Here is a 25,544-nt window from a genome sequence, read left to right as displayed (position 1 = left end):
TTTGCAGACACCTTCTTCTCTTTACCGATCACTACAGAGGCAGGTTAGTTTCAGGGTTTTTTCAGTGTCTGTGCCATGTGATTAGATATTGTGCCTAAGAATACTCTGGCATCTAGAACTATTTGTAAGGAGTGGAACAAATCTTGCTGTGCCTGTCCTGAGGGCTGCTCTGAGATGAAGCTGGAGCCATGGCTTATCTACCCTTACTAGAAAATTCAGATGGCTGCTTGACAGAGCTGCTGAAAGTAGAGAAAAGGAAAAATGCTCAGTGGGGCTATCACCAAGAAAGCTTCTAACTGCAGGAGAGCCACTTCAATGTAATGGAGCTGTGCTTTCTTTTACTGTGGCTGGGAGTGAATAAATTTGTTTAATGTTTTGGAAAAATGAGGACAGAAAATCAAGGCCGGGTTTTAGCTAAGTGTTTTAATGCCTTACACTTCCTTTTGTTTAGCCATTTTCTTCAGCTGATAATAACAGATCCCCTGAAGGTTATTGATTCTCTGATTCTGCTGATCCTTTCCTCAAGATACATAAATACACTGTTTGTTTCTAGAGCCTCTGTTTGGAGTTATTGAAGGTGTGAGTGCTGGCTTGTTTCTGATTGTGATGTTGGTGGCTGTTACTGCTTTATTTGTCTGCAGACAAAAAGTTGGGTAAGTTGACTTCCTTTATCACTCTGTTATTGAAGTAATGTCAAATTATATTCATTTAAGTAATACAATTGATTAGGCATAACTAAAAATTGGACGGATGCACTGAACAATTCAACAGATAAATCTGTGTCCCTCAACATCTGCACACACTAAGTGTACAATTAATGACTTATGGATTAGGAAATCTATATATCCTTAATTCAAATGGTGTCAGAGTTATGTCATAGAGGATCCTTGTAACTTTTTGTTTGCAATAGGAGTCAGAATAGTTCTGAAAAAATGGTTTACCTTTCAAACTTTAGTCTTTTGGGGAAAAATGTCTTTTGTCAAAAAATGAAGTGTTTCAGATTAATTGCATGTGCATTGTAGATGGGAATCTTTTGAAACTGTTCATTTAGAATTTATCATTTCAATTCAAAAATACTGAGATGTGGCATTACCTCAGTGTCCAAAAGATTAGTTCAAACTTGGCTTCTCATTTTTTTGTCAATTATAGTTGTATATTTCACATTACAGATGAATCTTAATTAGTGAACTTACATGTTTTTAAAAAGTTAAATACTGTATCTCAACTGAAAAGATCTTTATCCATTTAAACCATTTTGCATGACTGAGAGATGTGAAATTCTTTGTAGTGTCTGAAATTAGAAAAAACCCTCAACATTTCTATTACATGGGAAACACTGCAAGTCTGAAATTCAGTTCTTTTACTTATACAAAATTAAGTTGATATTTTTTTGAATTGTCTTTTCATATGCCAGAATTTCAGATTGAAAAAAAACCTGTTTTCTGACTAGTCATAGCTTTTAGCCAAAATGGATAAACTTCATTATAGAATGTGGCTTCTTGTTGTAAATTATATACCCAGCAGGATGGCAATAATACTGGTATGGTTTTCCCATATCAGACATAAAGTGTTCTCTAAGGGAGGTGTCTTGAAGGAGGAGATGGCAGCAAAAAGATGAAAGGCAACACTAGCTGTATGGAGTAAGTACCACTTCTATGGCTTTCCCACAGCCTGCTGTGGTTCTGCCTCTTACTCCTGCCATGAGCCTGGGAATCTGCTACAGGCCTGGTCTGGAGAGTGGATGTGCTGGAAGCTGTAGACCTTTTACAGCTCTGAAAATCTCCCTGCATGTTCCTCTCTACACATAGAGAATCAACCGATTTAGGCCCCATCTTAGCATAGGACACCCTCCTTAATGATGGACTGGGCTGTGAGTGTTTCAGACAAGAAAGAAGTCTTACTACCTGTGCCATGCTTATCCTCCACACCACTATTTCCAAGCTAAAATTCAAGAAAGCTCTGTGCTCCAGCTAAGAGCAATGTCACAGGATCAGAGCCAAAAATCGAAACATACTTTCTTAAATTCCTTTTTTCCCAATTTACCATTTTCCAGTTTAGGTTATGTCATTGCCACCTCTTACCAGTTTCAGAACTTAACGATGTAACAGAATACCTTCCTTTTTGTTCCGGCAGTGGCCATGAGAGACCTACAGCAAGGCTGAGCATTCGCAGAGACAGGCCACTGTCAGTCCATTTGAACTTGGGGCAAAAAGGGTAATGTCAAAAGTCTGGTTTTTTAACATGGCATTATGGTTGAACAGACCCACCTGATCACATACTGATGAAGTGTTTCTTTTTCTTTTAAAATAATTTCCAGGTACCGGAAAACTTCCAGGTAAAAAGAAAAAATTAATACCTAAAAAACTTCTTGGTAACCAACTGGATAAATTATGACTGTGATTCATCCTGTGATTTTCTTCCTCCTGTTGAATATTTTAGTCCGATCAAAGTCAGTCACTTTGAAGCACACTTCACCAAACTTCAAGCAGACTCCAACTACCTTCTGTCCAAGGAGTATGAGGTGGGATCCTAACCTAGGCAAAAGACTTGCTTTATGAAGGGGCAGGCTGACTGAATCAACCGGTTAATGTATTAGAAAGGCCTGCATTTGTTTGTCTTATTCACACAAATCCAAATAAGGTGGAGCATTTCATTTGAACTCCACTTGTCCATGTGCAGAAACCAACTCTTCGTTTGGCATCTTGTGGTTGGCAGCCTCTGCCTGGTACCTGTCTGGCTGAGATCAGCAGCATTTATTTGTATGGCACATCTGTGGGATAAAGTATGGAAGGTACCTATGAGCCATGCACTTTCTTTAAAACAGTATGATTAGCTATGTTATTTCAGTTATAAAAAAACCAACCCTGTTCTCTGTCCATGGCCTTTGAGAGCTGATGAGCAATATTTCCATTTGTGTTGTCTTGTCCTTTAATTATTTTCACCTCACTTTTTATTCCTATTACTTTTTTGCAGGACTTGAAAGATGTGGGTCGAAATCAGACATGTGACATAGCACTTCTGCCAGAGAACAGAGGGAAAAATCGATACAATAATATATTGCCCTGTGAGTTTTAGCTTTGGTTGTGTAATATTGCATCACACCAGCTATTTTTCACTTTTTTTCAGCAAGCCTAGTGGAAAAGAGAGTGCAGCCAATCCCTTCCCTTCTTTCTGTCTGAGATGAAATATCTCTGCCAGCTCAGGTTCTTGTGCTTGGAGGCAGATGATGCATGGCCCTGAGTGGCTTCACACAGACCAGTAATTTAATTTCACACTAGAGGTGTAATGACTAGCATTCAGTCCAGGGAGAAAAAGCTCCAGCTATTAGGGGCATTCAGTCACTGTTGATAACAAGGAGAGTAGAAATAACAGTAAGGTTGTTTACATGCAGGGGATCATCCATTCAGTGCTCTGTGACAGCCTTGCCAAATCTTTGTTCTTCAGAGTACACAGCAAAGCTACTATACAATGTAGAGCCAGTGTGATTCTGCATGGTAAGATACGTGTGTGAAGTTAACCCTGTTCTTCTCAGACAAGACCTGTCTTGTCATTGAGAGGTTCCCCCTTTAATCTCCTACCTGTCATTTTGGAGGTAAGACATCAAGGAGGAACACCACATAACTCACTGCTCCACATCCCCACTAATGGATGTGGCATGTGCTTGAAGCACAGCCTCTCCTGTGTCCTGCCTGCCCATGCCAGCAATGACACCTGACTGAGATCCAACACAGCGTTTTCTCACAAATCAGTGTCCTGGCAGCTCAGGCACTCTGTATCTCTGTACAGAGGGCCCTTTACCTACGGAAGATGTTTGGCTTGCTCAGCGTAGCTCGGAATATCACTGAAGTGCATTCTTTCAACGGCAGAGCTGGGTGCTGCTTCCAGTACAGCACACTGCTGTTAGGATCAAAGGACGATGCTATTTTGGCCCTTTTGTTGTCACAACAAATCCTATGCAGCTCAGCAGAGGAAGTTCGGTATATTTACTGCTTCCTTCTTACCATCTATCTCCTAGTCTCTGGAACACTCCACAGCACTCACGGATGAAAGAGGCAGTAAAACCAGCAGTTATTCCTTATAAATTAGCTTTTCATATAAAATCTTTTAACAGTGCTGGCAGCCCTTTCCCAAATGCATTTCTGTTAGTGCGGGAGGGACTGAAAATCAAGACCTAGCCCTAAGCCTCTTGTAATCAATTTCTTGCTAGATGATACATCAAGAGTGAAGCTTTCCAGTGTGGATGATGACCCTTGCTCAGACTACATTAATGCAAGCTACATACCAGTAAGTGACTCAAGGGTGGTGCTTTACAGTCCTCCTTCCAGTGGTAATTTTTCCTTCATCTAAAACTGAATATAAAGCTGGATGGTTAAGGCTCCCCTCCCCCTTCCTTTATTCACTTGAGCTAAAAATCTGAGAACTCATTTTGTGGGTGTGCTGAAAGACTGTGTCTGACTGCCATTAAGTTAAGTGTGAGTGATTTACCCAGCACTTATGAACACTTCCTCGCATTGCTATAGTTACGTGAGATAGCAAATCTAATTGGCCAAGGACATATTTTTAAAGGTCACTGATTTTATACAGTGTCCACAATAACTGTAGCTATCACTGCAGGTGGCATCCTCACTGTGGAGCTGTAGCTCATCCTGACAGCACTGGCACCTTGCAGGGTGATAAAACTGGCTGAAATTAAAATAATGCCCTTTGTCAAAGAGTTATGATTGATAATAGCAGTGGCTTTAGCAATCCAGATTTCAAGCCAGGACTCAGCTAATTTATTAAAAACGGTAAATAAAACAAAAACCCCTAGCAGTTTTAAAATTGCTTGAGACTGTGCTAAACACAAAAGAATAATGGAAAGCTTTGGCTGTCACAAAAGGAATAGCATTTAGATATACTGCCACGGTCTCTTCCTTCTCTCTATTCAAATCAGTCATTTGCTTCCCGGTCCAAGGCAACAATTTAGCTTTCAAAACTATTGTCCCAGCAAGGGTATTTTTGCTGCAGAGACCTGGCTGCAACCCCAAGGTTTGTTCAGTTGTTAGAAGATTTTTTTCTGCCTTTTTGGAAACTAATGGAGTTCTCTTTATTTGCAGGGCAATAATTTCCACAGGGAATACATAGCAACTCAGGGTCCTTTGCCTGGAACCAAAGATGAGTTCTGGAAGATGGCATGGGAGCAAAATGTTCACAATATTGTCATGGTGACCCAGTGTGTTGAGAAGGGCCGGGTGAGCAGTGACTCCTCTTTATTATTAATGTCTGTTTTAACATCTATTAAAAGTTTTTGCTTCTTATTTGCATCACACTAAAGCCAAAAAGGGCCCAGTTGAGATAAGCAGCATGAGAGAAAAGGTATAATATAAAGAATGGAGACAGATTAAGACTGTGAAGTAAGGATACACAGACTGTCCCAAGATCATGCAGCACGTCAAGGCTAGAAGTAGGAGCACAGCTCAGTACTTCTGGTCTCTAATCCAGGACTTTGTTCTCTAGTACTAATACAATTTTCTTAAGCATGCAGGAGGACAACCACCAACAAAAAGTGCCTGTTTATTGCATCAACTCTGATCAACTTCTACTTCAAATATAAGCTCAGAGAGCAAATGTTGATCAGTAAATACATCAAATTATCTCTGATATATAAGCCCTGATGTAGTTAATAAAGAGACTACTTGTGCACTTAACACTCCTACTGAGTGGAGGTGTAGCATACCTTCCCAAGTATGACCATGTCCTGTGCCCTTTGTAAGACAGGGACTAGGTCTGTGAGAAGACTAAACAAACTTGAGGCAGTGATCCTCTAGTGGCACACACGGGGTCAGTTCCTTTCAGCTTACCATTTTTTCCTGAGGAGAGGGCGAAAGCCGATGCAGAATAGGATCTGTGTCCTTCTGCACCTCACTGGTTCCAAATGGGACCCCGTAGGGTATGCCCAGCCCCTGCCTTGGATTGTGCAATCTCCTTATCTCAGCAGACATGCCTCTAGGGCAGGGGCTGGGCATACCCTACAGGACCCTACTGCCATGTCTCAGCAAGAGGTGAGGAAGGGGCACTGGAAGCCTAGCTCTCATCCAAGCAGAGATTTGAGAAGAGTTGGCGCAGAAAATATGCCCTAGAAGAGGGCATCAGTGAAGGGCTTCCCATTCCGCCCATCACAAATGAATTATGAGAACTTCCACTTCCCAACCCCATGCTAACCCATTCCCATGCCAGACCCTGTTTGTTGACATGGCAGGGACTGGCATCTCTCTCTGAGTTCAGCTACTGCCTTTCTTCCTTCATCCTCAGGCACAAGAGGTCTGAAGTCTGCTTCTGCCAGTGCTAGATGGAGGCATTGTTTATAGCTGTTTCTAACACTAAATCTGTCTTTCCTTGTGTCCCTGCAGGTAAAGTGTGATCAATACTGGCCCCATGACCAGGATTCCTTGTACTATGGAGACCTGATTGTTGAGATGCTGTCTGAATCAGTGCTCCCAGAGTGGACAATACGAGAGTTTAAAATCTGCAGCGTATGTTTGCATTCTTTTTTTTTTCCTGATTAATTGGCTTAAAACACTTGCAAGGCTAAATTAGGAAGGTTTCTTCTGCTGCAGCACAGTTGCATCGTGCCTGGCTCTGCTCTGGTAGAAGAGATATCATTTTCTCTGAAGGTACATGTTGTATGTTCCCCTTCCTCTCTTGTCCTGATGACCCAGACTTTTGAATCCCAACAGGAAGAGCAGCTTGACTCAACAAGGCTCATTCGTCACTTCCACTACACTGTATGGCCAGATCATGGTGTGCCAGAGACCACCCAGTCCCTGATTCAGTTTGTCAGAACTGTAAGAGATTATATCAACAGGACCCCAGACACAGGACCAAGTATTGTACACTGCAGGTATGTGCAGCAGCAGCAGGTCAGTGGCACAGAGCCCTTGTGCCTACCCTTGGGAAGATCCCAAATGTTCATCCCTGTTAGACTATGGGCAGCTACAGAATCTGAGAGATAGCTGATGGGCTTAACTCTCTGGATGCATCAGAGCAGTATTACCAAGGCACATGTATTCACCCACAGCCTCACCCTGGAGATACCTCAAAAATTATTCTTAGGGAACCACTGTGTCTCTGTGGGACCACTGGAGAGCACTAAAGTGTCAGCAGCTGCCATTGCTCATAAGCTTTTGCATTCTTAAATTGCCCTTATGCTGCTGTTGTGGCCCAACATTTGAATCACAAAGGGGTGTTTTAAAAAAGGTAAGATTTACCTGGGGTGAGTCTATGTATGGATGTTGAGACTAGCTGACAGATCCATCCATCCCTTCCCCCATTCCGACTGAGATTCCCTTTTCTTACTACCTTTTCTTGCTCTTCTGCTTTTTCCGTCTCTGGCAGTCACAGGGCTGCAGTTTACCCTCAGTTCTGTGGTCCACCCCTACACTTGCATACAAAAAAGACAAAACTGGACTGGCCTGATCTGTAATCCACCAGCCAGTTGCAGCAGAGTGCAGGGCTACAGAGAGAGAGAGAGAGTGAGTGCAGTTGGTGCTGTATCTTCTGATAAAGCCATGTGTTCTCTGGTACTACCTGATTGTAGTATCTGACCCCTCAACCATTATATGGGCTGAGGCTTGTATCTTACATGACCCTGCCTGTGTCTGCCTGTACAGCATGTGCTGCAGCATGTCAGGTGTCTGCTGTGTCCCACAGCTGCATCCCTGGAGAGAAGAGGTTTCAAAGTTAGCCAGTTTCAGTCTTGCAGTGTATCTCAATGACTGGGTTAATCCAAAGCAGAAAGCAGTGCAGGCAGTAGCAGAGATACCTCTACCGTTGCTATCCTTTCCTCCTTCCTAAATAAATTCATTATAAAGTGTTATAAAGTCCCAAAGATGCCATTTGAACAATTTGCTTCTCACCCTAGAAATCTGAACTTTACAAAAGTATCCCGTGAAGATAGTGAATGCTTTGATCCATCTGCTTTTACATCGCTTGGGTTGTTTTCTTTTCCAGTGCTGGTGTTGGCAGGACTGGCACATTCATTGCACTGGACCGAATTCTGCAACAGCTGGATTCGAAGGACACTGTTGACATTTATGCAGCAGTACATGATCTAAGGCTTCACCGAGTTCACATGGTTCAGACAGAGGTAAGGTTTGGATAGCCTGCTATGCAGCAACAACAGCTACAGTATATAATAATCTCTCATCCTAAAGACTCTCAAAGCACTTTGCACTTACTCCACTGTGGAATACTAGTTAGCTGTATTTTAGCTCTGTGAGAATTTCCAGTTCATTGGCTCTCTTAGAGAGAGGGTCCAAACCATAACAAGTGGCAGGTATGCTTCCTGCAGATTTCTCCCTTTTTTGCCCTGGCCCACAATCACCCCAGCAGCATTAAGCAGCAGACACTTAACAGCGCACTGTTGCTTTACTGCAGAGCCCAGTAAATGAGCTTTAAGTGGAGATACGTCCTTCAGGGATGGGTTTGGAAAACAAGCCTAAACCAGACAGATAGGTTGACATAATAGGAAAGAGGAATGCAGGACAGAGAAAATTAGATGTATGCAATTTTAAAACTCTAGCCACTGTAACCTTGTGCCTTTGCAGTTTATGTTTTATTGAGCTGCTCTGTCATTTTCATTAAAATTATTTTGGGAAGTTGATTGGCGTTCTCCTAACATACTATGGAAAAGCAAGTACATTTATTCTCAAAGTGCAGAAGAAGTAAATGTTTTATATTTCTTTCCGTGCTTTTAAAACTGCAAGAAAATCATGTTATACTGATAGGACCTAAACACTTAGGAGCTGATTTAATAAAGATATGTTGTAGAGGTAGTCTTTACATTTTCCTTGTGAACCATTAATAGAAGAATGAGAACAAGTTTGATGGGTCTGCCTGTAGCTTGATGCTAATGGAGCTCTTTGCTGCAATTTGGAAACAAATCTGTCAGTGACAGCATTTTCTGATAGATGTAAAAGTCTTATATGGGTATAAAGAGAGGCCCAGCTGGGAACACAAAACAAAGGGGTTCCTGGAAATATCTTAATCACAGAAGACCTTCTGTTGGAAGAGAGACAGATTCCCAGCCTGGTCTGGGCATCTTCAGAGATCCTCCTACGTTCCCATCATCCACAGTCTGCAAAGGCAGACAAACATCTCAGGAGGGTGGCTCTTTTTCCCTAGCTGTAAAAAAGAGGCAACTGCCTCAAGAGTCTAAATTTGACTTACAGACAACAGAAGTTGTGTGTTACAAAGCCTACCTTTGGCATGAGCTTGACATGACATCTAAGTCAAAAGGCAGCCAGATCTGCACAAAAGTCAAAGGCCACAGTACCATCATACTTGACAATATTCAGTCACAGAAAAACAGCAGCAACAAAACAATGTCCTTGCTTCAGACTTGGCTCAACGCTGTTTAAGACAAGAGACTGCAGGTGGAGACGTGCAAGGGAAAACTCTCTGCATCAGCTCAAAAGGCAGTGTGCTACAGCAGCTTTAACCATTCCAGTCGAAAATGGTCTTTGCCAAAGGAAGTCTCTGTGCTTGGTCAACTTTCCGTCGCATTGGTGGGTGGGGTGCAGGGTTCTGCTCCACAGAGACAGCAGCTGTATGTACATAAAGGCAGATATCCTCACTTTCCCAGAGCCAGAGCACTGGGAAAAAGACACAGAGCAATGGCCAAATTTCTTGTGGAAAATAAGAAAAGGTGTGATGGGAGAAAATACATATACTTATTGGAGAAATTATGTTTTTGAGGTAAAGTAACATTAAAAAGGTACACCTTGATATATAAACATGCTCGGCCTAATGTTTGGGGGCCATGTTACACTAATCAAAAATTATTGTGACCCATGTCATAAACCACAAAGAGTAGCAAATCATGAAAGTTCAATGATCTATTCTGTTAAGATAGTTTGGTGAGTAGTCAATAGCCAATAACATGCTGAGCCTCCTTACTTTGGTTGTGAATGTCATCTTAGCTCCGTTCTATGAAAGGCACTCTTCAGAAGAGACTGTCATTTGCTGCATTGTCAGAAACAATCTTAGAACTTATGCTGGATCAAAAAAATACTGATTTTTTTTTTCCAGAGATTTAGGTTTCTCAAGGTTGTCTGAAATATTTATATGTTATTATAAAATTCTGTGGAAAATACTTATTTTCAGAACAAAAAAAAGAAAATGAGGAAATTGTCTTTTCTGTGTGCTTCCCTGTACATAGTAATTCTTCTACATGTACTTTATACCAAAGCATTCAGAAGTAGCAGCTGTCCAACACAGTACCATGTGAAATTGCACTTTACAGTTGTTAAAGCTTTCATTCAAGGCATGATCTGTCAAAACATACTGTGTTCATTTATGTTTTACTGGTGTTATTTCTAAAGAGAGGTGATCACGAAAGTTTAGTATATTACTAGCATAAAAAGGAGATCAATTCTTAACACCACCCTTGATTTTGTGTGAAGGAGTTAGCTTGTACTGATTTTTCGCAATACAGAAAATTAAATTATGAAATTCCTCAGAGTGTCTTAAAAACAAATCTTTTGCAGTGTCAATATGTGTATCTACATCAATGTGTGAGAGATGTGTTAAGAGCCAGAAAACTTCGCAGTGAACAAGAAAATCCCTTATTTCCAATATATGAAAATGTGAATCCAGAGTATCACAGAGGTAACTGCAAGTTTATCAAACTGTAAAATGTTTCAAATGCAGTAGCTCACTGACAATGTAATTGAGAGGGAATTGTGCTATCCTTAACCATTGATATTTCTTTATTTCCTGGACCTTCATTTGTTCTCTCTGCTCTTTTCATTCTTGCAGTTCTGTCTTTATTTCCTTCATTAGTAGTCATTATAACAGCACTTCCTGCTCCTACCTTACCTTTATGCTCTCCCTGTCTCACACTTGATGGTTCCTGTGCTGTCAGGATATCATGATATTGGTTTTACCCCACAAGTCTTTACATCATCCGCCTTTAAGCAACTAAGGCCACTGACAGCACTCACTGGGCTCTTCTGTCATTCATAGCGTTCGATTTCTCTCTGCATCACCCTCATCTGCTGTTGATTATATAGGCAGCCTTGGGAGATTTCCCATCTGCCTTGACTGGAAAATACAGGTGTCCTAGGCTGTGCTCTTTCTTTCTCCCCAGACCCCAATCCATGTAGGCTCCTTTTCCTAGCCTGTATCCAGTCCTTTGCTAATAAGAGTTGCAGGGGTAACAAACCTGGCACTAGCACTGCCCTTCCCCTCCTGTTCTCATGGCCAGAGGACCAATGTGGAGAAGCTGTAAGCAGAGGTGACCTGTGTGCCTTGGTAGAGCAGATTCTTGAGGGATATGGAAGTTTTTAGAGTCAAGACAGAAAGATCTCAGTAGCTCCACAAATTTGGACATTAGGCATTAGGGTTATACGGTAAGAGATCAAAATAATTTTCTTGATCTAGCCTGTAAAAATCAGAGTTGTCATCAACAGGTAGAACAGGCTTGGAGGAGGCCAAGAACTGAAATATCCAGGTTCCATACATTGAGAGTCCAAGCAGAGATGGGATCTGATCTTTAGCTGTCACATCAGTCACCAGCCAGTGCTGCTGCCACACAGCCACCTCTCAGAGCACTGCTGAATCTGCGTTGTTTTACTTTTTCTAATCTCAGTTTTCCTTGCTTTCAGATGCTGTTTATTCAAGGCACTAAGAATGTTAGAGATACCTGCTTTTGTGAACACATTTGTTAACTAGGGGGTTCGTTTTGGTTTTTTTAATGTATGTATTTCATGCACCAGAAAGGTGCCAGACCTTTTGGTTGAGACTGTGTATAATTTATTGGTCTGGTGATTTTTTTTTAAAGATATATAATTTAAATGTAATAGATATTAATGTATATAATTGTATTTTGGCATTATGTAAATATGTATTTTTTCTATATTGTTGATATTAATATTATGCTTCAGATAATACTATTTTTTCTTATCACAGTTTTTATAAACTGTTCTACATAAACTATTTTAAATTGTATGGCTAACAGGACTGCTGTGTTTGGGAAGCTATTGGCATGACACAGGAAAAATCCTATAAGGAGAACCTCATTTTTAAAAAATATTTCAGTGTTTGTGAGATGAAATAAGCTACTATTAAGCAAGGGAACAGTAGTCCTGTATAGGAATTACAATGCTACTCTACACTTTAAACTTACCGCTTTTCATCTGACAAAAATGGGTATAAACCGTAACACAGTGGCATACCTTTTACAGAACTCATTGACAACCAAGTAAAACAGGGTTCACCTCGCTAGAAGCAACTGTTTCAGTCTAGTGTGACATAGTAGAAAAATATCAAACAACATACACTGCAGTGAAGTCTAGCAGACCTTTCTCCCACCACATACTTTGAGGGGAGAAAGGTCACATTCTCATTTCATTACACTGGTTTAAGAGAGCAGAATCAGACCACAGTTTGTGTCTGTGTACTTTCACATGTGTATAATTTGAATTAAGAAAGATGTTCAAAGAAACACCTCAGACATTTGTGCTAACAGATCTGTGAGGATGTGAAGTCTGGCAACTTCCATAGCTCATTAGAAACAATGCTGTAGCATGACAGCCAAAAAAGTAGAGGGACTGCAAACGTATTGAAACAAAGACATATAAAGGTATATATTCCACCATCTACACAACTGGCCTTAAGCTGCTTGCAGCATGGCTGCTTTGCCCCAAGTGTTGGTATCCTTCAAATGCCATTTGTTTTCACAAAGAGACAGTTTGGCCCCAGAATGTCTGCATAGAAAGAATTTTCCACTAGAATGTTACCTGATGTCACCACCACAAGAGCAGTTGGAATGGAAAAAGGATCATCAGGGAATGTAGGCTGGCAGAGCTGTGCTGATCATAGAACCATCAAATGTTTTGGGTTGGAAGAGACATTAAAGATCATCTAGTTCCAACCCCCATGCCCCCAGGCAGGGACTCATTACTGAAGACATGTGGGTTAGCAAGAAGTACAATCCAAGAGCACTTACCAGATACCCTGCCCAGCCAAGTGGATTATGCTCAGTGCTCTCTCTTCTGCAAAGAGGCATCTCATTCAAGGGTCTAAACACTCTGTTCAGCTATTGCTTGTCTTTATAAAATGCTCCTCAAACAAATAGTGAAGAGGCAGTAACAGTTCCTCTCCGTCATGAAAAGAAGGAAGGGCTTTGTAGTTCTTTCATACATCTACCCATACTTTTCCTAGAGAAAACTGAGCTTGTTGCTGAAGACAAGTGCCTAAATTCCACTTCTGTTTTGAAAAAAATAAATATTTCTGAAGGCCTTCTGAGAATCAGTAAGTAGCTAACTAAGTGCCTAACGGAGGAACTCCTGTGGCACAGCAGGACTGTGCACATCCATGTCACTCTAGTTTTCCTAGAGAGAAGGTAACAGCCTGATAGTCGCTCTTCCTATTCCATCTGGAATCTTATCCTTTCTTGACCAAATAGCCTCACATGCCTCAGAAGCCACCCTTCAAATCAGCTGTCACTGCTGCTCAAAACATGTAAACTTAGTTAATCTTTTTAGGTGTTTCTGTATGAAAATACTGCTCATCCCTCCTGCACATCCTCTTTGGCACCAGACAAACCTCAAAATTCACCACCCTTAATGGAAACTGAAGAAGAAGGGAACTAGCATTAGAGTGGAAGACATTTTCACAGAGGAAAGTCTAAGCAAAACCACAAAGAAATGTGCACATTTTCTGCAGATGTCTTCATTTCTCTGTTTCCTTTGCTAGATGACTAGGTTAGCAAGCAAGGACAAAAGAGCATGGCATCTTTAGATCGATTGTTGGTCGTGTTAGTAACTGCTGGACTTAAGGCATCATGAGAACTGCTGTTGTGTTACATGCACTGCATTTGGTCCTTTCTTTTTTGCAGGGGTAGCCGAGGAATGACGATCACCATGTTAGTTACCAGCAGTACAATTACACTGTTAAGACACACCAAGTGTACCCTATAAATTACCTCACACTCTATATCACTGTGCCATTTTTTAATGCTGAGGGAAATGGAGCTCACTCAATACTAGATGACCTGCGTAAATCAGCAAAAGTCTGATTGTATGCTGTGTATGCATGTTGTTCATCATTCTCAGAAAGACACACATCATCCTGCAGTTTATTTTATCACTCTCAGCTCCCTTGTCTGCATCTACAGAGTTCACAAATGTGTACCCAAAATGATGATGTCATAGCAGACAACTTGTTTCATCTTTTCTCTCAGCTAATACTGGACACAGTTCATAAGCCTCTTCCTCCTCATCACTTCATAACATGACAGATGACCTTAAACACTGGCACAGTGCTCTTGAGCAGCTTTACATTTCTGCCCAAGTAGGTCACACATGAGAGTGTGTACACACATTATTGCTCTGGTTCTGCTCTCTAGCCAGTTCTGCTCATATGAAACCAGTGTAAATCACAGAGAAAAAGTAAAAAAGTTTCTATGTAGCATTTTGTTAATATACAACACCTACTTCTCAGTATAAGTAATTCTATTTACTGTGCCTCTAAGCTGAATAACAGGACTGATGGGGAATTGTTAATGTAACAAGAATGGATTTAAAGGAGCTTCTGTGTGGAACAAAGCTCTTAAGGAAAAAGACATCTTTTGAATGTCCTTGATGATATTCAGAATTCCCTTCTTGATGTTTCCCAATAATAATGTTAGAAAGCAAGGCTAGTGTTGTTGCTGATCCATAAGCTAAGATTTGCACACTTGGAGCCCATCCTTCAAATCTCTGCATTGTTCACAAAGCTACCTGAGTACTTTCATGAAAGTCAACTGGAATGCTTGCCTGAAGAAAATACCATTCCACTTCTGAAGCACTTGCAGGGTTGGGCTTTTAGGTTAATTCAAATTTTTGTATTGAAAGTTATTTAATAATGAAAAAATTGTAATAAATATTTTTTTAATCTGTGCAATACAATTAAAAGATCCACTAGCAATTGTAGGAAAAAAAAAAAGATTTTACATAGCTGGAGTTGATAAATGATATTTTTTGTTACTAATGGAACACAAAAGTAGGTGAGAGAAATAGGCATACTGTGAAGATGTCAAAAAGTGCAACTTTATACATTTTTCTCTGCTGCTATAGTTATTTAGCAATAAATAATGCCTAAAATGCCAGAAATATTATTTTGTGCCATAATAAACTATGAATTTCCTTTCAGTTGTAGAACAGAGAAAAGAAAATGTGTGAGCTTCAAGTTTGTATTATGTATTGTATATGGTTATTTATGCATTGACTTTGAAAGCAGAAAGTTAAATACTAGACAGGTAGGAGTACATGAGCACTTAGCAGTGCTCCTCAGCCTGGGATTTAGTATATGGGCTAGAGGGATGAGAACAGTAACCATCTAATCACTATATCAGCATCTCTCTCCAAGGCCACAGATCAGAGAAATGCATCTGACACTCAGAGGTACAGCTTACTGCAGCCACAGCTTCATGTCCAAGGAGTGCCTTGGCAGGTGCTTAACAATTATTCAGGTTTCTTTCAATACTTCAGACATACAGTTTGTGTAAATAAAATGCAATATAGAATGACCACCGCTCCCTCATGGCCATGTCACAGATGCCTGGGCTCTGGAGCTCTGGGACCTATAATCCCAGGATGCTGAACTTCGGATTGATATGAGTGCTCACCCCAGTATTTGGGCAACTCGCTGTAGACCCCACGTCCTCAACTGTCCCCCTCAGGCTGACAAAGTCAAACTCCTGACCTGCTGGTAGCACCACCATGGCCAAAGCAAACTGGTCTGTGAGGTCAGTGACCTCAGTGACAGCTGGTTCAAAATGGGATTTGTTTTTTAAGGCTGGCAGGAAATACTGGAGACCAGGGACTAGCTAATTGAGAAAAAACGATGGAATTGGGGGACACAGTGTCAGTGATGCAGACTAATAACCATGACAGTTTAGTTGTTTCTTCGTTTGTTTGAAAGCTAAAGAAATACTGTAAATAACATCAAGATGCTAAATATATATTGCTCTACAGCAGAGCAGTATACCATAGTGAAAACCCCCCAGTTTTGAAATTTATGTGGCTAGCCATAAATCCTTTGCCAGCGCCTGGAGTAAAAAACATCTTCAGTACATATTCCATGCTCATATCCAATATAATTACTTATAATTGTGTTCCTGACAAACACTGAGTGAACACAGAACTGTGCTACTATTGTCAATTTAATTTATGCATTTAAGTATATTTTTATATTTTTAGCTACAGTCAACAGATCAAATATATTTGAGTGTATTTTACACATTTTTATAAATACTTAATGAATAAAATATTCATTTAAAAAAATCACATTCTTGTCTTCTGTTTGACTGCCTTTGCATTATGGATTTTGTTGTCCTGCTGCTCAGAGAAAAGGTCATAAGTGAGTTTGATTTCAGTTGAGACAGTCTTCAGAAAACATTAAATTCATCAGAAGCCTCAGCCTGTTGGGGGAAAGGGGGCTCTGCTGTTGCCTGCTGGCCAGATTAGTGCCCATGTGGAAAGATACCGTTGTTCCCTTCTCCTCCCTAGTTCTGTGCCCTCCTTTAATAAACCAGATACTGTCTGGGTTATGCAATGGATGTTTGGAACCACAGTGGGTCTTGACCTTGAGTGCCTGTTATTTTAGAGATATTTTGCCAGGCAGTTGTACCAACTAGCGCTGCACGGCAGCTCAATCACTGCCTGCCCCTCAAGGATCTGAACCACGGTTTTTAACAAACGTATTTCTTCTCCTCCAGCTCTCCACAGTTCTTAAAAACTAGTAGCATAACCATTCTTGTGGGGTCAGGGTGCTTGGCAGTAGCGAGCTTACTGCCAGGGCTCTGTCTCAGTTACTACTTATTGGTCATCAGAAGTGTTTAAGACAAGTTTATTTAAAAGAAACAATGGTTTGTTGACTTGTACTGTGAACTGTTTGCTGAGGGGATGTGTAGTGAAGGCTGAGGGAGTTGTGAGAGTTTTTTCTTCATGATATAAAAGTTTACTCTGTCCTGAAACCAATGTAGACACAAAGGAGAAGTGATAATAATAAAATTATGTACAGTTAATATCTCCACACAAGAGAAACAAGGCCAACATTGCAGACAAGGATAGATACATATATTTTTACATGGTACAGCAAGGAAACTGAAGAGTCTCTTCAATAAGAACACAGTGGTTGATTCAAAATATCCCCAGAATCTAATTTTTAACCATAATATTTTTATATGGACTTGATTTGTACCTGGGCTTCATACCTATGAGCTGGCAGCTTTGTCTGATAAGTCATTTCACATGCCATAATTTCAGTTTTCTGCTGGTGCCTGTCTTCACTATCAGTTGCTTTATTATGCTCAAAATAGCTGCTGGTGTCAGAGGTCTTATGGCAGGCAGGACATGGCAATGCCTGTATGTCAGCAAATAACACAACTGAAACTTTCAGATGTTTCTAGCCAAGGCTTTGCACAACACTCTGGTACAATACCACTCCTAACCTGTGGAAAAAAAAAAAAACAACAAAAAACCCCCAGGAGAAAAAGAGGAAAAAAACCCAGCATTTCAATTGATTTGTGGAGAACTTGCAAAAGCAAGAAGCCCTTCTCTTGTTCTCAGAGTCAGTACTCTGTGGGGCTGGGGGATGCTCTGCAATGGCTGCACAGGCCATGGGCAGGTTGGGAGGCAGCCGTGGCGTGACTGGGCTGGACTGATCCCTGAGCCACCCTTGGCCTCCCCCTGGAAGTGACCTGCTCTTGATTCTCCACCTGTGGAAAAAAAAAAAAAAAACAACAAAAAACCCCCAGGAGAAAAAGAGGAAAAAAACCCAGCATTTCAATTGATTTGTGGAGAACTTGCAAAAGCAAGAAGCCCTTCTCTTGTTCTCAGAGTCAGTACTCTGTGGGGCTGGGGGATGCTCTGCAATGGCTGCACAGGCCATGGGCAGGTTGGGAGGCAGCCGTGGCGTGACTGGGCTGGACTGATCCCTGAGCCACCCTTGGCCTCCCCCTGGAAGTGACCTGCTCTTGATTCTCCTCAGGCTGAGGCTGCAGCTTCTTGGGGTCTGGCTCCTGCAGGTCTTGGTGTCCTCTTTATACCCCAGTTGGGTGCTTACTGCATCATGCAGAACCTCACTACAACGAGCAGCTTTCCTTGGGATGAGAGATGGTCCCAGGTCCCAGAGATCTGGAGTAGTAGTCAGCAGCATGGAGCAGGTGTGAAGGCACCTTGGTCCAAGAGGGCAAAGCTTTTTGTGAACCTCAAACCCTTTAAGTCTCCAGGGAAAACATCACCTCAGCACCTGCAGCTTTGCTGTTGCAGAGGCCCTGGGACCCCCAAAAGATGCTAAAATTCCTCTGAGGGCTTTCACTGACCAGGCAGGGTCCCCATTGTCAGCGCAGCGAGGGTACAGTCCAAGCCCAGTTGCAGACTGCCCTCCCCACCCCTCTTACTCAAATTCCCAGTTGGGAAGGGTAGCAGAAGCGTGTCCTAGCCAACATAGTGCTCCAGGTGGGTGCACACAGCTTCAGGGTTCAAGGAGAGAGGAAACTGCAAGGTAGCCCAGCTAGGATTGAGCACTGGCATGTTCCTCCCTCCATCACTGAGCTGTGGGGCCACAGCATGTGGTGGGGACTGTAGAGGCGTGTGATGGGGACACACCAGCTCTACCAGTGCCCCCATCCCAAGGCTACGGGCGTCTGTGCACTCCAGAGGCCCAGAGCATGAGATCAGTGGCAAGAGCTGGGCCAAGAGCACAACAGCCATGGCCTTGTGCAGCAGCCAAATGCCAGGCACCGAGCACCACTGGCAAGTGCTGCAGCAGCTTGGCCAGACATCATAGTACACAGCTTTTTGCACACTCATGCCAAAATCCCTGCCAAATCACACACAGTGTCCTTGCTTGCCTTTGGTGGTTGCTTGCTGATGTTTGCAAACCAAACTAATAGCAGGTGGAGCAGCTATTTCTTATCGAGGATAAAGACAGAGGTTTCCCGCCCTCCCCACATCGGTGAGGCCACACAACCTGGTTGGCAGAGAACACCAAAGACCTGCAATTTTATTCCTCTCAGGACAAGAAGGGGCCCAAACCTGGGTATTTCTGTCCCTAAAAATCTTAACACGTTCAAGAAGAGGAACTGTTCTTTCCAAAAGATGGGGCAGGTATAATGGGGTGAGCTGAGTGAACCCCTCCTGGAGGTTCATGTCTCCCGCAGCCCTTTTTCAAAGGTTGGGTCTCATGGATGTTTTTCTATGTATCTATCTAGGCTGGGCTGGTTTGCACAAAGCCTTAAAATGATGTGTTTTACTAAGCATCCTCATGCATACGTCCAAAACTTGGGCAGAAGAAAGCTGAATATGGGCCTAATATAACACCTTCATAAAAACCCTTTGATGGGTTATCAGGAGAATAAATTTGGCTTTGATCTGGTATTTCTTTCTTGTCTCTTAAGTCCTTGTCTCCACTTCTGGCTCAGAAATGATTGCTTTGCCCGTGTGATGTGGAAGCCAGGTATCAGGATGGTATTGAGTTATACACACCATATACAGGCTGCACTCAAGAGACCAAGCTGCTGCCTACCCTGGCTCCCTCCAGCTCCTCAAACACATGGTGGCCTCTGGCATCTCAGGTCTGAACTATCTTCTGGAGAAGCTCACTGACTGAGGAGAAAGAGCAAACACCAAGTGTCTCTATGTGATCACACAGCAACATTTCCATTCAACAGATGTCTATCTATCCAGGGTAATCATCCCGGACTGCCCTTATGACTGCTTATGCCCAAGCAGGAATCATACCCCAGAGGTATGTCTCTCATCAAAGACACAGAAGGTCAATATATTGACAGCGCAGTCATCCTTAGGAGAGTTCTACAGTGCCTAATGTAGATATCCATGGGCTTAAAAGAACTGGTTACTATTCCTGTACCTCAGTTACAGGATGGACTAGGAGTTGGGCCACTTCACCCTGCTCAGTGGATATGATCACCTCCTCAAAGGCTTCAGATCCTTGTATCTCTGTGGGAGCTGCACTGTATTTTTGGGATAAAACTCTGAATTTAAGCAATGCCTTTTGGAGTTACACTCAGAAGTCTGAAAACCCAAACCCAGTTCTCAGACTAGTTCCACTTCTTCCCCAGGACTGCAGCTGTTGAGCATGAGAGGTTTGCAGCTGAAATGTCTCCACTGATCAGCAAAGTAGCAGAGTGTTGGGGGGAAATAGTGGCAGAGGCCTCTTCAGAGAGGAAAGCATCCACACCAGGTGGCTTTGCAGGACAGTAGCACTAGACCCCTGCATTGGTCTGCAAGCATGAAGGAAATAGCACTGACTAAACACTCATTTGCAAATTCTCCCTGTCCTTGGCATAGTCATACATATATATCAATAGGAACTGGCACATATTTCAAATCCATTTGTTTTCATTGCCCCATGATGCAAAGTTATGTAAATAATTTTTACTTTGGAAACTTAATAATAGAAGTTTTAAAAACTAACTCTTCGCACTATAATCACAAGATCTCTCCCAGTCCTGTTTGATACATGGGATAAATGTATCAGGTTTTTGCCCAGCTCGAGCTTGAGGCTGTAGTGTGGCCAGCACAGAAAGAAGGCCCTCCAATTCTGTTTTCCATAGTGCAGAGAGTAAAGAATCTTGAAATTAAAAAAGAGACTGGGGGCATTCCAGATGAGAACACCCAAACTTCCTGGAAAATCAAATACAGACCGTATGGCCTGTAGTAAAGCTACCCAAATAGGTTTGGTATGAATGGAGCTACACTGTAAAAACACAGAGTAAAAATAATTGGATGCAGAAAGCAAAGTGAAGATGTTCAGAATGCTCGATGCATCTTAGCTAGGGAAAAAATGTTATGCATAGAAAAGACAGCTACAGAAAGGTCCATGTGTTAACTGGGGGCATTTCTCCTGCCTGTCAATGACTAAAGTTGCAGCAATGAAACCACTAGGAGAAAAAAATGGATAGCTGCAAAGGCAATAGATATATAATGTGCAAAGTATCAAACATCAGAAAAGATACGCACAAGACACCACGCCTGATAAATGCCAGCATCCCGTTTTCTTATCACTGGATCTAAAAGACACCTGGAGCCAAATTGTTTGTAAGAATCCAACTTTGAGAGAATGAACTGGCAGACAACTGGAATTAATTATGCCCAACAGTCCTAGGCTAGGTTCTATGAAAGGTGGGAGAGTACTAAAAATATCCGAGGAGCCTGTTTCTTTACACATTGTGCCAATTAGATATGGTCAGGCTGTGACAAATTTTCTGTAAACATTCTGGTGAACAAGCAACTCCCCCAGCATCCTCCAGCAGCTCCAAGGGTGGCTGAAATCTTGCCTCTAAAATGCCAGAGCTTTCAATTACAAAAGTGGAGAAAGGAAAAAACAAAAAGGAGTGCTAGCATCAAGTACGTTGTGCTTGTTGAACCAAGGCAGGTAAGAAAATTTCAGATCCTTGACCTGGCAATATTCTTCATCATGGATTTCTCTTTGCTTTGGTGGGATTAGATCTAAACATCTTATTGCACTGAGTCCATGAGAGAAAAAGGAGAAAAGACAGAAAATATGATTAGTGAATTTTTTATTTTCTTGTCTAGAGAAGGTGCATCCATTTCAGTGGGGAAAAATGCACATACATCCATGCTGGGATGGGAAGGCAGCTAGGAAAAAGGATAAAGCCACCAAAGACCTCCAGCAGCATTGTGGTGACATCTTTTATTTAATTCCCCTTCTCTATCCAGCACACTCAGAGACCAGAAGAAAAAAAAGCCTGCGAAGGACCATATGGTGCGATCACGGAGGACGGTGCTGCTCCATGGTGCTCGGAGCAGGGGGCTGAGCTGACGAGATCCTGCAGTGCAGGAGCACACTCACCTCGCCCATGAGGTCCTTGCACCAAGGGGAGGCCCACTTCTCCTTCCTCACTCAGCCTTGCCAGGGAAAGCCACACTGGAACTGTCTGCCTGAGATGCTGCTGTGGAAGTGGCTCTCTCCCACCTCTTCCTTTCTGCCCCCTGTGCTGCCCAGTTGTTCCCACATCTCTCTGCTTGTTGGCACTCAGTTCAGCAGTTCAGGTCACTGGGGAAGTGACCTGTGTTAAAATTACCTTGTCATCAACAAAAAAATAGCTCTTTTTCATCTCCCCAGTTTGTTCCAGGAGAGAGTCTGAGGTTTTTATGCAGCCATGGGCTCACAGAGCATGGGTTGTCAGACATCACTGACTTTGCATCTCAGACCTTTCCCCACTCCCTTAGTCCAGCTGCACTGGCTAAACATGATCTGCCACTCACAAGTCCCTCCAGGCTGCCCCCAGAAAATGAGACTGCAATCCAGCTCAGTCTCCTGACTGTCACCTATCCCCCTGAGGAACAGGAATGATGGGTTTGAAAAAAGACCAATCTAAAACTGACTTTCCCATAGGTGCAAGTATGCCTAATGGCTGGGTACCAGCCTCAAAGAGGAAGGGACCAGAGAAAGCGAACAAAAAGCTCTGGGTGGCAGGAGGATGACGGATATTGGTTCATGCCCTGTATTATGCCAAGCACACGAAAGCCCAGCATGGTGAGACTTTGTACCCTGCATCAACCTTCTCCAGGGACATGGAGAAGCTGAAAGCCTTGTTAGTGTGACCAGGTCCCCTTTGCTTCTGAAGTGCCACTTTATGTCTTCTAGTACCCACACACTGAAAGGGAGAATTGAATGCAGATGCTTCGCAAACAAATTTCCCATTTTTCTCCATATCCTCCTCCCTCTAGTTCTTATCTCAGTAATTAAATTATGCAGCTGAGGAAAGTGATTTGGAAAACAGATGGCACGCAAGATGCTATAGAAAACAGTGGTGCATTTTAAACCTTACAGCAGAGACACAGACAGATTTGGGTGGTATATGGGCCTTGAAGTAATTGAACTTCAAAGGCTGCTTGTGCAATGACCTTTAAGCAGAAGGAATGAATGGCCCTCCAGCCTTCAACTTGATACTCACAATTAAGTATCAAAATCAAGCTTCTCCACAAACATTGTGGCTGGTCTAATTTGCCACAGAGTTTGGTGTGACCTAACCACATCCTTGGTACTTGACAATGGTAGGAAATATGAGATCTGCGCAAGATGGAACCCTGAAGCAAGCATTTCAGCCTAGCAGAATTCTGAGATGTAAGGGGAAAAGACACCAAAAAGAACAGCTCATTAATCTGTGTGAAACTCTAAGTCCCTTCTCCCCCTGTCTTCCTTTCATTTAAGACCATGGCGGGCAAGGCTGGGTGAGGAGAAGCTGCCACAGCTCCTGGCAGCGCAAATGCCGTGTCCCCAGACATGCTGGGGGAGCGCTGTGTGGTGGGAGCCCACTGCAGCACAGCCAGCAGGACAGGAGAACAGGAGCTCTTTTGCCAGCATAACTGAGGAAAGGTGTTTGCCAATGGCATTTGCCTCTGGATCTGCATTAAAAACGTCTTCACTCAAAACCCAGGTGGTAAAAGAGATTGCACTAGCTTGTGTTGGATGGGGCTGTGGCCTCTTTCCAGGAAAATGGCACAGTCATCAAATCCCACCCTCTGAACGGTGGAGGTCGCCTTGTAGTGGAATCCATCACAAGAGGAGCTGGGGAGCCCTGCAGCTGTTTCCACCATTGAACACATTTCCACACAAAGCTGGAGGTAATTCTCAGAGACGCTAATAAATCGAACATAAAGAGTTTAAACTATCCAGATAAATAATGGCAGATGTTTAGGGATGGAATAACAGGCAAAAGTATGAGTTGTGCAGTGCCTGCAGTTCAAAGAAAATGAGTTCAAACTGCGAGGGCATTGTTCAGAGGAACAGTAAGGGATAAAGCAACGGGGGAGGGAGGAAAAGGGAGGAAAAGCTGTCTTTCTTCCCTTGGATGTGTGAGTACCAACCCCAGCTAGCATGAAGAACTGCATCTTCACTGTCAAGCTAGCAGCCAGTGGAAGCAGCAGCAAGCACCACCACTCACAGCCTCACACCCTGGCCTGCACAGCCAGTTTTCCCAGAGCATTTTTAGCTTTTAACTGGGCTGCTGATGTGCAGAAACACTGAATCGCTCCACAAAACCTGCATCTTCCCACAGATGCTTCCTGCAAGGGACAGGAACTGGGCTAGTCTCTGAGGTAGGAACTGAGGAGCAAGGATCCCTGCAGTTCATATCTGTCTCTGTTTCACTGTCCAGCCTTTCGTATAAAATATAACCTCTGCAGGCAGCAGATCAGCTTCCTGTAAAAGAAATTTTTGCTTCCCAGGGTTGTGAGGAGACATAACTCCAATTAATGACTCTCCTGCCAGCCCTCTTCTTCCTCATCCAAGGACGGAGTACATTTTAATATGATGCACTTGCCAGGAATTTACTCTTGTGAAAGAGGAACCAAACGCTTCACTGTCAACAAGACTGCAACACTTCTTATGTGGTTTTTTTTTCTCAAATGTCATAGGGTATAAAAGGTAGTGTTTAAAGGTAGAGGGACAAATTATCAGAGCACTTTTGAACTACATAATGAGTATTGCTAATAGCAATGCTTGACTTGGCAGCAGTGTTCAAGGTTATTTAGCAAAGCACAGAATGTACATCAGACAAAATAAGAAATTAATTTTAATATGTCTTTGCAAAATAAATATAAAAGTAATCAATTTGGCTTTTCATTTTTTATTTTGCCTTTTTGTTTTGGCTATCAATAAAAGCAACCTTGAAAATGTAACATAAGAAGAGTTAGAGAGGAGTGATGGAGGAACAATAAAATGAGGAGGAATGCAAGTCAGTACAGAATGTCTTTGATCATTACAAAGCTAATTATTGAGAAAGACAGCTCAGTGTGCATGAATACAGAATAATGATGAGTTTGGTAAACACTTACTGCACAATACATATGTATTTGTGTGCCTGGAGAGAGGGTGCTTAACAAGGAAGCAACAGAGGGAAATCAAAGCATGTGTGCGCCACTCCAATAGCAGGAAGCAGGGAAGGAAGAACTTCCAATCCATCTTACTTTGAGGCACAATTAGCACTGCAATGAGCTTCCACTATGCAGCCATACATCAGCTGTTCTATTCCTACAAAATGGGCTGTAAATCTGTATAGGTATTATCACAAAAACAATTCCCACAATGTTTCAAGACAGGTCAAGGCATAATTTTAAAACTGACTTGAAATATGGAGATTTGCCTAAATCTTTTTAGTTTGCTTTGCTTGGCACAGCAAGAATTCTGTGGGCACACATGCATGTCCTGTCAGTGAGGAAGACAGGTTACCATCAAATAACTTGTGTGCATGAATATATGGCTTATGCCCAAAATAACTCTGGAGGAAAACCCCACCTAGCCTCAAACCTACTGACACCGACACCAGTGGACATTGATTTGTTCACCCCCAGCGATGTCCTGCTTGCTGCATCCAGTTGTGCAAGCTTCCTTCCCCGGGGAAGAGTTTAGGCAGGGGTCCTCTGGTCATGCATGGGTTTGCAGCAGAGCTGAGCTGCTTTTTGGAAGCAAAAATCGGTGTGGTGGTTCTGATGTTGCAATGGCAGAGCCTAAAGCTGGCAGCAGAA

At 42.5% G+C, this 25,544-nt stretch overlaps 1 protein-coding gene across 1 annotated transcript in view; it reads left to right on the top strand.

The window, feature by feature from the left end:
- PTPRB (protein tyrosine phosphatase, receptor type B) overlaps positions 1 to 16,310 on the top strand; it is a 64,256-nt gene extending 47,946 nt beyond the window's left edge. The window contains exons 23-35 of the mRNA XM_017733096.1: positions 1 to 43; positions 554 to 653; positions 2,134 to 2,214; positions 2,318 to 2,335; positions 2,440 to 2,521; positions 2,974 to 3,064; positions 4,208 to 4,284; positions 5,097 to 5,231; positions 6,390 to 6,512; positions 6,717 to 6,880; positions 7,990 to 8,125; positions 10,527 to 10,647; positions 11,646 to 16,310. The exon at positions 1 to 43 is cut by the window's left edge and continues 10 nt beyond it. Coding sequence (XP_017588585.1) covers positions 1 to 43; positions 554 to 653; positions 2,134 to 2,214; positions 2,318 to 2,335; positions 2,440 to 2,521; positions 2,974 to 3,064; positions 4,208 to 4,284; positions 5,097 to 5,231; positions 6,390 to 6,512; positions 6,717 to 6,880; positions 7,990 to 8,125; positions 10,527 to 10,647; positions 11,646 to 11,668 — 1,194 coding nt within the window. The 3' untranslated portion in view covers positions 11,669 to 16,310. The remainder of the gene's footprint in view (positions 44 to 553; positions 654 to 2,133; positions 2,215 to 2,317; positions 2,336 to 2,439; positions 2,522 to 2,973; positions 3,065 to 4,207; positions 4,285 to 5,096; positions 5,232 to 6,389; positions 6,513 to 6,716; positions 6,881 to 7,989; positions 8,126 to 10,526; positions 10,648 to 11,645) is intronic.
- The last annotated feature ends 9,234 nt before the right edge of the window (positions 16,311 to 25,544 follow it).

This window comes from Corvus brachyrhynchos, unplaced genomic scaffold (assembly GCF_000691975.1).
Source record: "Corvus brachyrhynchos isolate BGI_N302 unplaced genomic scaffold, ASM69197v1 scaffold32, whole genome shotgun sequence".
NCBI lineage: Eukaryota > Metazoa > Chordata > Aves > Passeriformes > Corvidae > Corvus > Corvus brachyrhynchos.
This window is presented reverse-complemented; position numbering and strand designations above follow the sequence as displayed.